At 34.5% G+C, this 12,079-nt stretch overlaps 1 protein-coding gene across 2 annotated transcripts in view; it reads left to right on the forward strand.

The window, feature by feature from the left end:
* The window catches only part of ASCC3 (activating signal cointegrator 1 complex subunit 3), a 259,967-nt gene that overhangs the window by 211,695 nt on the left and 36,193 nt on the right, over window positions 1-12,079 (forward strand). For both annotated transcript variants that reach the window (XM_050316537.1, XM_050316536.1), the window contains exons 35-36: window positions 7,684-7,795; window positions 8,068-8,202. In XM_050316537.1, coding sequence (XP_050172494.1) covers window positions 7,684-7,795; window positions 8,068-8,202 — 247 coding nt within the window. The remainder of the gene's footprint in view (window positions 1-7,683; window positions 7,796-8,067; window positions 8,203-12,079) is intronic.

Genomic DNA, 12,079 nt, shown 5'->3' on the forward strand with positions numbered 1-12,079 from the left:
TTATTCCGAGAGGATTGTGGGAAGAAAGTTGGGAGAAGGGGGAAACAAAAAACCCATTTCATAATGACATATAGAGCCTTTGTAGTGAAAAGAGAGATGAACAGATCTTGAGGAGTCATGACCATAATGCTAGGATAGGAGTGCCTCTTGAAGTTTCTAATGAAGTTGGAGTCTTCCATTGAAACGCCACACATGCAGATTGGAGCAGTTCACAAGTTGAGCTGCTTTACCCTCTGTGTCTTCCACACGGGTACTCAGCATTCCTTCTGTATTCAGTCACGAAGGGAAAAAAAAGAAGGATATTATTGACTCTCTCAAAGAGGTCACTTCAAGATACAAAGCACAAATGTAATGAATGTGCATGCATTCCATTGTTTGATATGATAGTAATATAAAGTTTCATCCAAAGTTACTAAACTATTCAGCTAATAGTTTTTCTGGACCTACTATCTGGGGTATTTCCAGACCTCCTACAAGCCAAGTAAGCAGTTCCAGCATGGTCAGTGTTTGAATGAGATACATCCAAGGAAAACTGAAGTTTTATGAACACAAGTCAGTGATAGTTGAGATAACTTTGAATAAATTGCAATATGAAAGGAGTTTACTGTACCATAAATGAGCATATGAATTGATTGATATTACCAAACAAGAACTATTTGCAGCCTGTAATAATCCAAAGATTTTAGGATTTATTTTTTTCAAAAGAGTGGGATCACAATTGCTGATTTTTGGTTTACCCAATACCCACTCAGTGTCACTTGATAGAAGTGTTCTTTATCATGTCCTGCCCCCAAGCAATTTTGTTGACTTTCTCTCCACTGTGAAACAAGAACTATTTTCTGGCAGCAGGTGATTGTACCTTAGTGGTGAATAAGTAATTCCTGTATGCATGATTAGTAAATTGCCTTGGGTTTCATTGGCATAAGAGTCATTGCATGTGATGCTGTAAATCCCAAAAATAATGGGGATTAGCTTATATGCAGAAGATTTATATTCTCATTTATTGCCAGTTTTAGCTACTTGTATGTTAAAGCTGCATAAACAAATGTAGGATCATCCTATTCCCATCCAGTATCACAGAATGCCTTGCTGAATGCCTACAGTTCGTACTGTTTAAGTAATAGTAATCCACGTTTGTTGTGAGATAAAGTATCCTTTTACTCTAAGTGTCCAGGTTTCATTATGAAAATTTTTCTGGCAAACTTGAGATAATCCCTTAAACTTGTGATGATTTTTTTTAATGGTGTTGAAAATCTTTGCATGTTAAAATACTTCTTTTCATCAAACCATTTTAATTTTCTTGTTTGATGAACCTCTGTCTCAAAATCTGGGGAATGGGTTTTAATAGTCTAGTTGAGAGGAGCAATTGAGCTGTTGATTTGGGGAGCAGAGTAGCTGAGTGCTAGTTTTGTTTAGAGTAACAGCAACTAGTTGTGCACATGCTGTTCAAGAGATGATGTGCAAACAAGAGGGGTGGTCCAAATAAAACTGTTTATTGAAGTGTATCAGTCTCAATATCCAGAGTTTCTTCTCTGTTCTTCCCCATGTCAAGTCAAAGTTTCTGTACTACTTCAGTCAAGTACTACAATGTGTTCTCCTTTCCACGTAGAACTATGGTCAATATGTTCTTTCCTTAGTCAAGGTCATTTATGACAAATCAGTGAAGTATCCTGTTCTCTGCCAGGGGCTATTTTGACAGGTCCATCTATCTTCCTTCCTTGTCTGAAATGCCTTGATTATTTCATTCTTTTACCTTTATAAAACTTTATAAGCTGCAACTTTCTACAAAAGAGAAATGGCCACGGAAAACATTTTCTGTAAATCAGGTTATGATGTTTTCCAGATATATGTGCAGCAAAAGAGAAATAGAAATTTACAACATATGTAAAGTCAAGCAGAATCAGCTTTCATTCGGAAAGTTAATTTTTAGATATTCTGAGAGCACATCACTCTTCAAATGTGTGTGGCTATTTTTTGTATTTATAAATATATATGAGTGCATCTATGTACATGTACACACTTACAAAATCAGTTTTCTGTATAAATTCCTTGTGAAGACCTGAAAAAAATATTGTATTAATTCATTCTCAGAATTATTATTGGGGGTTTTTTTTTCACTTTTTATCAGTCTTACAAAGTTTTCTGGAGTGAATGAATAGTACAGCATAAATTATAAATAAATTATCTCAGACTTCTGTTCTTATGATCATACACTTATGTTTTACTTTAAATTTCAGTTTCACAGTACGACCAGCTGAGCATGTGAATAAAATATCTAAATACAAATTATAATTATATACTGATCCAGTATAGTTTCTGGTATTGAGATGACAAGTAATATGTCAGGATAGAATACATACGTATTTCAGTGACCTAAATCATGGTTATTCAGAATCTTAGGGTTAGTTTGAAATTGTATCAGAAGGGGCAATTACGGAAGAAAGTTAAATTAGCAAAGATTAAGAAATAAAACGGAAAAGTTTGGAAGTATCTACTAACAGAAGCTAGCACATGCAAGTGTATAACACTGCAGTAATTAATGCAGTATAAATATCCATATTTTGAGTTGGTAAACAGATATTTAGCAGAGTGGACTCTTACAGTGACATTCAGATCTATATGCATGTCCAGATAGATATGCATTTATGTATATTTCATAAATGACAGCTATAGACGTTATTATGAATATCACTCTTTTGAATTGTTAGGGTCACAGTGATGTGAAAAGTACAGGAATGTAGTTCGTGATATGGTTTTACCAAATATTCAGACAAATAAAGTTTTTTGGAGTCTGTCAGACAGGGAAGCCCCAGGCTGCTGAGCATTTGAGCCGCCTCCTATTCGCCACTCTGCTGCAATCTTAGCTGAGAATACAAAGCTGAAGACCCCACATACCTGCATTCAGAAAGCAAATTCACATAATTGTCTTCCTACTCTTGGGTATGATTTACCTGTACAAATTATCTGTTGGAATATATGATCAGAAAAAGAAATGTCAGATCAACATGTAAGGAAATTGACGTGTGTCTGTTGCTTCTCATTTCTCATGAATGCATCTTGGGAGGTAAACTTTCATGTAAATGTTATAATTAGAAGCACTGATATGGAGGAAAATACCTTGATGATGTCAGAGAAGTTGGACTGGTTTTTGTTCTTACGTAGCCGCAATGTACAATGTACTAAAAGCTGATTAAAGATAGCAATGTATCTATTTCTTATACCTGGCATAAGCACATATAGGGATGCAAGAAAACATGATAGAAGTAAAATGCAGAAAGACATAACTGTCTGCAGCGTTTGTGAATGCTGTAATGCATTTTAGCAAGCCAGTCATGGATTCCAGAATCGGTCAGTAATGGCTTAACAACAGAATTGAGTTGGTACATTGGTTCATAGCTCTCTGGCTATGAAGGTTCATCAATTGTGCCATATACTCCATACCATTTCCATGGTACCATTTGAAGATGGCAGCTGCTGAAGGCCACAAGCTGATGAAAGTAAATATAATTTATGACTGCAGTAAAGGGACTTACAAAAAATTATTATCTGTGCTCCCCCATACTTGTTCATAACAAAATTCTGCTTTCAGAACTGTAAAATCTCAGAAAGCACACTTTCTTGCTATAAACTAAATGCTGTGGATTCATCTTTTCATCTTCTCATGCATTTGCTACAAAAGACCTACTGGCTAGGAATTTTTTTCTTTTAATATTTTTGCCTGAGTCTGTCACCACTTTTCATTATGTGTGTCACCATTACTACCGTATAATCTGTACATAAAGAACATGGTGCTGTAACAAATGACTTTCCAGCATTGACAGTTATAGCAGGACCATTTCAAGGCTGATGAAAAATTTCCCAGAGAGATCTCAGGTCAGGTTTACATAAGCTAAACAGGAAATGATTGCCACCATTCACATTAAATCCTAAATGTTTTGTGTAACTTCATCTACATTTTATGTTCCTGCACGTCTCTCTGTCTCTCTCAGCTGATGAAATTCCACACTTCCTTAGATTAGAGAAATAAGTTCATGTTTCACAGTTTGTTGTTCTTGCTAAGATCTACAAGGTTTTGAGATCTTAAATACGTTTTTAAAAGACAATAAAAAGTTCCTTCAGTTTTTGATTGTTTAAATTTTACATACTTTGTAAATTTTTATGACACCTAGGGGTTTGTTATTGCTTTTTCCCTGTGGACTACTAATGGAAGTTAGCCTGTCTAGCCCATGTGCTAGATGCTGTTAGGATAAAACTGCCTTTGACTTTCACACCTCTCAGGGGACGAGTAATTGTTGTGTTCAAACAGCCTGTAATTGTGATCCCGCTGGCTTTCTCAGTACGCTTCTGGCTATTAGAATCATTAAACAACTCAGCACCTGTTAACAGCATTGTAAATATTCAACCCTGCTTGTGTGCAGGTTGAGTCCAATATAGGAGAAGGCTTACAGAGCCCAGCCTCATAAATTAGAGCTTCTGACAAGTCAATTATTGTGAAACTGGGCTTCACTGTGAAATAAATGAAATGGTGTGCTGATAAAAAGGTAGGCTGTCTGTTTATAGCAAAGGGAAAATAATGACTAGATGATTCAATGCAGTGAGCATGAAACTGCATTGTTTTTATTCTTTATCTGTAATTAAATAGATAGATAATATGGCTTCATAGAGGAACTCACGTACGATGCAGGTTTTGTACTTGGAGCATACCAACATGCAGAATTCAACTTGCATTTATGCCTGCACATTGAAAATATTGTCTAATGTCATGATACCTCTGTTTTCACCAATGATTTTAACACAGTCTTTGAAGATGAATGGCTTTGATTTTTATTATGGGGAAGTGTGCTGAATTACCAAGAAGATCCTGTGGGTGTGCTCAAAATTATATTTACCCCATTACAGTTAGTAGTTAAAACATACTGGTACCACTTCACTCAAGATTGCAAACCATTCAAAATTTTGCTTTACATTGTTTTATTTGTACTAGGCAGCTAGATATTTACTCCTTTGACAAAAAAACTACCAAAAAGCTGGAAATTTAAAATTCACATAATTTTTAAAAGGCATTATAAATACCTTTTATGATTATAACTTCAGTATTAAATACTGCAAATTAGGCAGAGCACGGGATAAAATCTGTTTGAATTAGTGTCATAAATTAAAGTCTCAGAAAAGAATTTTGGTATACTACCCATGTTTCTTCCTTTGTTTTATCAGTATTCATCATCGGCGTTATGGTACTGCAAATAAAAGTGCTGAAATTATATGGTGAAAGTCTGAATACCATGACAACAAAGTGCCTTCATTATAAGCATTTCAGTAGTGTTCTGTTCAATTTAGAGAAAAATACTAATGAATCATTAGTGGTTTAGGTGTATGAAATGGAAAATATTTTCACATCCTTAAACAACTTATCTAGCTAATTTGCTCAATTATTTTCAGAAGGTAAACAAAATTTTACAAAGTGATTTCTGCCAATAAGCAGAAACTAAATGTTTTCAGTGATGTCAGGCAGATAAAAGGGGCAGGTGGAAATATTGACCATTTTCTGTGATCCCTATATTACTTCAGTAAATTTAAAAGGGAACTCATGAAAATTAGATTGCATCAAAACCACTATTAGAGTACTTTTTCTACAAGAAGTTTTCTTTGCATGAGGCTGATAATATATGACTGTCTACCATATAAAGTGTTTTAGTCAATACAGATATTTCTGTCAGTTTGTTTTGGGTTTGGACAATAGCTGTGTTTTAAACTTGAACCCATATAAACTGTCCAAGTTGAATACTCCACTGCCATATATCTACACTTTGTTGTTGTCTAATGTAGCTGGCTGCTATCAGAACTTTTTTTATCTTTTTCCTATGGTAATACTTCTTATGGTAGTACTGTTTTACTTCTACTTTACCCAAAAATAAACATTCAAAGCTTCACAGAATTAATCCTATAATTTGGAATTAATAACAAGGGGAAAAAAAATCTGGAAATTACAAGACTGCTATTTAGCATTCAGGCTTTTTCTGTTATGCTACTGTTATTTAAAAATATAAATGTAAAAAACTTTGTTTAAGGACATAATTGCAAATCAGATTCTATAAATAAAGCAGTTATGGAAGAATGTTTGTAGTATATAAAAATGCAATTCTATCTTTTGAAATTTGCAAACAACAGCATTACAGTGAATAAAATAGAGCTTAACTCAGAGAATGGGATACATCTGCCCAAATATAGTATCAACAACCACACTGGTTGTCTGAAGTTCTTTCTTTTTTTCATCAGTGATAACATTTCACCTCATCCTAAAGCAGATCTTAAAATACTTCAGATTAATAACATTCTGCAAGCACATATTTCTTTCAGTTGGCAATGAGGGGAGATAAAAAACTAACTCTGGTGCTGCTGTAACTTTGTAAAATTGGCTAAAATTAATCTCAGCACAGTGTTTTGCAGCCAGTTGTTCACCTGCACAAAATAGCACTGAAAGAACCTAGTCTCCATTACAGCATGTGGTGTTGTTTCAAGTGGGGATGCTGAGTACATCATAACAGTAGGAAGTCTTAGTAAAGCAACTGATTAGAACAAAGGAGCATCTTTCATCACTGCAACAATCTCAGTAGTCTATTTGAGCGACAGTATCTGACAGAAAAAAATGGGCAGGGGCTAACTTTTTTATTGTGCTTTTTAATATTTCAGTAAATCATCTTTTTTTTGTTTGGTTGAATTCTGCTTTGAAATTGCATTATTTAATTGCTCTGCTTAAATTCAGAATTTTTTACCTTTCTGAGCATGCTCAGTTTTTCTTTATTGCTCATTGAACTTAATTGTTAGTTTCTGAATTGGTGTCTTTGTTGAATCTAGGACACAAGTTCTTACTGCATTTTTATCTGGAGTAAAAGTCCTCACTGGGCTTGTGTTAGTTTGTGTGAGTAACAACCTAATAATATGCCTTAAGTTCTGCAGTTAAAGAGTGCAAACTTCAGTCACTGTGTCTTTTTTATAGTCTGGCATAAAAGTATGAACATTTTCCTTCATACAGGGAACAAAGAGCCATTGTGACTGTATAGTTTACCTGAACATTTTACATAAAAATGAATATGTGAAGTAACCACATTGACAAATGCCCTATTCTTTTTTTTAGCAATTTTAACTCTGAGAATAAAATGACACAGAAATATAGCAACAAACACTAACATTTGGATTGGTGTAAGTTTAATTTTTCAAGAGATGTCACTATATGCCTAGTATTTACTTTCAGAGTTCCAGGATGTAACTACAGTTGTTCTCCTGGGTGGGTTTTCTTCCTTTCTCTTGAAGTTAAAATGCTGTTAGTTGTGTTAATATAGCTTGTTCACTTTCATGCTTATCAGGAAAATTTCCCCACTAACACAGTATAGGCAATCCAGTTCTGTTTGTATCAACGTTTCTATTAATAGACAGATAAATTGCCGTCTTTCCAAATGTACATCCTTGTCTTACATTGGTTACTACCACAAACCATTTAAGAATCATGAATTTCTTGTTAGTCTTTATAGATAATAGTTTTGTGTTTAATTGTTTGATGTGGATAGTTGCTGCTCCATGTGTGTATTGTAAAAGCCTTGATAGTTTTCTTACAACGTGTTATTGTTAGAAATCTTCAGAGTGTAAAAAATGCTCGTGTAATGTATCTGTTTTCAATTTATCTAGTTACTATAACTTGGATGATGTGAGCCACGACACTATGAATAAGTACCTCTCAAGCCTTGTTGAGAAATCCCTGTTTGATTTGGAATGCTCCTACTGTATTGAAATTGGGGAGGTAAGACTAATCTGTGCCGTACAAGATTCAGTCAGATACATGCTCCTAAAAGTTGTGAACAGCAAGATGCATGCTCCTTGATTTGAGATGTTGGTTTGTCTATGGAGCTCTTTGTAAGACTTATGTTGAAAACTGTTGTAGTTAAATTATGATGCTGAATCATTTTTGCTGTTCTCTCTTACAAAGTAATCCTAACATGTTTCACGGTTATGTAGGAACCCTTAATATTGAACCACTTGGCAACCACGTATATTTGATTCCACTTCTAACAGGATAATCGCAGCATTGAACCTCTGACATACGGGCGTATTGCTTCCTATTACTATTTGAAGCATCCGACCATTGGGATGTTCAAAGAGCAGTTGAAACCTGAAAGCAACATTGAAGAATTGCTCTTAATTCTGACAGTAAGTGCTGATATTTTCTTAACTTTAACGTGCATACTTTTTGACTCTTTAAAAACACCCCGAAATAAGGACCCGAAATAAGGAAAAGCCTTTCTCTCCTGACCTATAATATAATTTTTATTGTTTTGAGAAATATACCTGAATAATTTCTGATGTTTCAAGTGTTTCATCAAGTCAGTGCATCACAATTAATTTATACATCTCTTTCTCTTCTTATGTCCCTTTATAAGGACAGGATCTATGCAAATCTGATATTTGTCTTTTCTAAGTTAGCTATAGTACTAAAATGCCAGAGTCATAACTGTATGTCCTAAATCTGTAGCAGGACCATCACTTTGCCCTGGGATGATCAGGAAGATACAGCAACTTTAGGGATTAAAGGAAATACATAGGAAAAACCTCTTTCCTAAAATGTCTTCTTATCCTTTTCCCAAACACCTCATGATCCTTGAGGTCATAACCTGAAATAACATCATTTCATACTCCTAGTCTAGTGACTGTTTAATAGACAGGTGCAATGCAAGGCCAAAGACCCAGTGTACAATGCACTGTGTTGGTATTACATTCTCACCATAAAAGAATTAGGGTTTACTCTATTTTCCTTTTTAAGTACTTAAGTTATGTCTACAGAATCTCCTTTTTCAAAATGATGTAACCCTACTTGTACACACATACTTGAAAACAAGTGCCTGAATATTATCCAGGAAAATTTATTTCTGCCTACTTATGATTATAATCTCTGTTACATTATGTACATTATACAAGTGGCCCAAATTCTGCAATATTCTGACTTCCAAGTGTAAACTTCAAAATTTAGAGTACATCTTGCAGTATGTATGTATATAACTTTTATATTCATTGTTGTTCATATATTTGACATGCTGCCAAAAACTCTCTGTGTAGAAATACAAGAAGAAAAGTTAAAATAATGCTATTCAACAGTTTTCATTTCAACAAAACCTGATCAGCATTTTATGACAACGGGAAAACCACTTTTCTAGTACAGAGACTTTTCTTTCTGATAAATTTAAAATTACTTGCTGCAAACATTCAGAGTTACAGATCATAAATAAAGGCCACAGTAATATTTTATAATGGAAAGTGTTAGACAGCCTAAATAGGAGAATTGCTATTGCTGACCCTGCAGTATTAGTAGTTCTCTTGTCAGAAAACATTGCAATTACATTAAATGAAATTCAGTGTAATTCATCTGAATTCAAAATGATAATCATCCACGACTCCTATATGTCGTGGATGTGAAATAACTGAAATTTTCGGAAGAAATGTCCACATGTGAACAGAAGTTAAATAATACAATGTTGAGTATTTAAAATGGGAGCTTTACTCCAACTGTCATTAAAACCTCTTCTCTCTAGAGAAAATTTTCTCCACCTAGAAATGTCAAGATTTTTTTTTTCAGACAAATTTGGGCAGAGAAAGTTTGAGAATAGCATTAGCAGAGATGGCATTTTGTAACACTGCCAAAGCTAGTGAGCAATATATGGAAGAGGAATAATGGAAGTAGAACCTAGTGTTCTCTGTCTTAAGTCCTCATGTATTTGAACTGCTTGCATTCAGGAAGCATAAAAGTAAATGGCAAATATTTCTGTGGTAGGTGAAACCTAGGACCCTACTGTTAGGCAGAGATTGTAAAATTTTAAATTCATTAAGCTTGCTTTAATTCTTTCTAATTTTTTTTTCCATGCAAATATAGTCCTTGAAGCTGTCCATTTACAATCTTGAAAGGAATGGGACTAAGAATAAAATTGCTTAGGGGTCAAAATGTGCCACGTGTTGGTTAAAAAGATGAAAAGGATATATGAATGCTGGATGCCATTAGAGCTTACTTTTTATGGGGATGTTGATTTTCATAATTACTAGTGGAACTACTGTTCTGTCTTGTTGAAGGTGTAAATTGAAAGGGTTTTTTTCAGTCTGATGTAGTGTTGAAAAGAGTTGCCATTTCAACAGTTATTGCCAAGGATTTTTTTCCCCTAAACACTGTGAATTAATGAGTTTTATAATTACAGCAGTTGCTTCACACCTCTATTGTTAACCAATGACATTACATCTGCCTCATTCCACTGTTGCCCTCCTCCTTCTTATTGAAGCATTTAGCAGTTTTGGCAACAGGGAATTACATGGCATGGGGTAAGTAGTCTAATTAGGTATAAGTGAAAATCCTGAGGGAAAAGGATGTTTAAAAAGTAATTTGAAGAATCTCTTAATGATGCTGGAACTGAAAGCTGTAGCTATAGTACAAAAAGGCCTGTTACCATTACAAAACATAATTATAATTTTGATTATTCTTCTGATCACTCAGTTTTAAAGTTTTGAATTTTGGACTGTGTTTTTTAAAAATAACCATCCGAGCATTTCTCATGCAGTTGCAGGATTTTGTAGATGCAACTCTTATTATTTGCTGGCATTTTTCATAATCTTACAAATCTTTATACATTTACAAGTTGTCTGATGTATATAAGGAAGGCAGAAGTAAACAATTTTGACAAAGAAAATCATGATTTTGGGGTTTGAAGTGTGATATAGACCAAATATATATGGAACTTGAAAAGGAGCAAAAATTTGTTTAAAACGAAACAAGGGAAAAAGCAAGATTGCATTCAAGAATTCAGAAATTTAGGATTGTGTTATGGGGTTGAAATCTGAGTTTGATGAAGGGATTTTGAGTTTCAGATTGATATTTTTCCATGCTGATGGAAGTGTTCAAAATTCAGGATTGTTCACTAGTGAATTGTCAAGGAATCTTTACACATCACTTGAAAAAGTAGTTTTGAGTCATCCTGTTTCTATTGTTGATGGATCTCTCGAAAAAGTCATTCCATAGCAAGATTTGTTTCCATTTAGTAAAGGACTACTCGTAGTCTTCTGTGGTATCTGTTCTTTTCTCTGTCTTTGTTTTATCTTTTCATTTGATCATCTGCCAGCATTTTGCAGGATCAAATAAATTTTTTTCCGGTGTGCTGTACGGGTTGAGGTATTCATAAAACATGAACAGGAACATGGCACATAAGAACAGCCCTACGGTCATGTTGGAAGTATACAGTAATAAGTGATTCAAATAGGTGGGGTACAATCCCCCCACACATTCCCTGCTCCTCTCAGTAAATCTGTACTCGAGATGTTTAATCTGTCTTGGGTTTGCACTTACCAGGCTGAAGTTCAGATTCAGTTACTTTTGTCACTGACTTGTGCTAGTAGAAGTGTATTTTTTTTCTGAGAGAAAATGGTTGAGGATTTGCCATAGAGCTTTCTTTAAAACTTTTCTACCCGTGCTCAGACAGCAGCAATCCAAATGAGCCTAATCACTGTTGAGTTATGGTGCTTCTTGCATTAAGTATTATTGATGAGAAAGTGTTCATGAATCATTACTGACGGGCTGGATTTCCCTGAGGTACCTGAAGACTATGTTCTTTTATTCTGAAAGTTAGGTGCAGAGATCAAAACAGAGGTAAAAAACCAAAAAGAGATACTTTGGGGTGATTCCTGTCTTTTTCTGCACAAATGTTTTTAAAATCAAATAGAGATTAGTTGTATCTCGATGAAAAAAGTCTGTCTTTCTGATTGATCAAGACTGTAATGGCTAGATCCACTAATTTCATGATTTTTGGTGACTTGTTACTACACATACCTTGTTAGCTGGTTAATATTTCTATTTACAGAGCAAATAATTTGTCATGCATGTCCCTACCTGACAGTAAATAGGTGAACATTATTACCATCTTTCATCCCTTGTTTTATCTGCATGTTGTCCCTGACTTCTGGGGTTTTTTAATTCTACCTACAAAAGAAAACTAGTTGGTTTTCTGTGTTAACTGCTGTCTTTCATGTAAACTGGTTAGAGATAGGTTTCTTTTGT

Source organism: Myiozetetes cayanensis, unplaced genomic scaffold (genome assembly GCF_022539395.1).
Source record: "Myiozetetes cayanensis isolate MyiCay16 unplaced genomic scaffold, myiCay2020 scf2-11, whole genome shotgun sequence".
NCBI classification, from domain to species: Eukaryota; Metazoa; Chordata; class Aves; order Passeriformes; family Tyrannidae; genus Myiozetetes; species Myiozetetes cayanensis.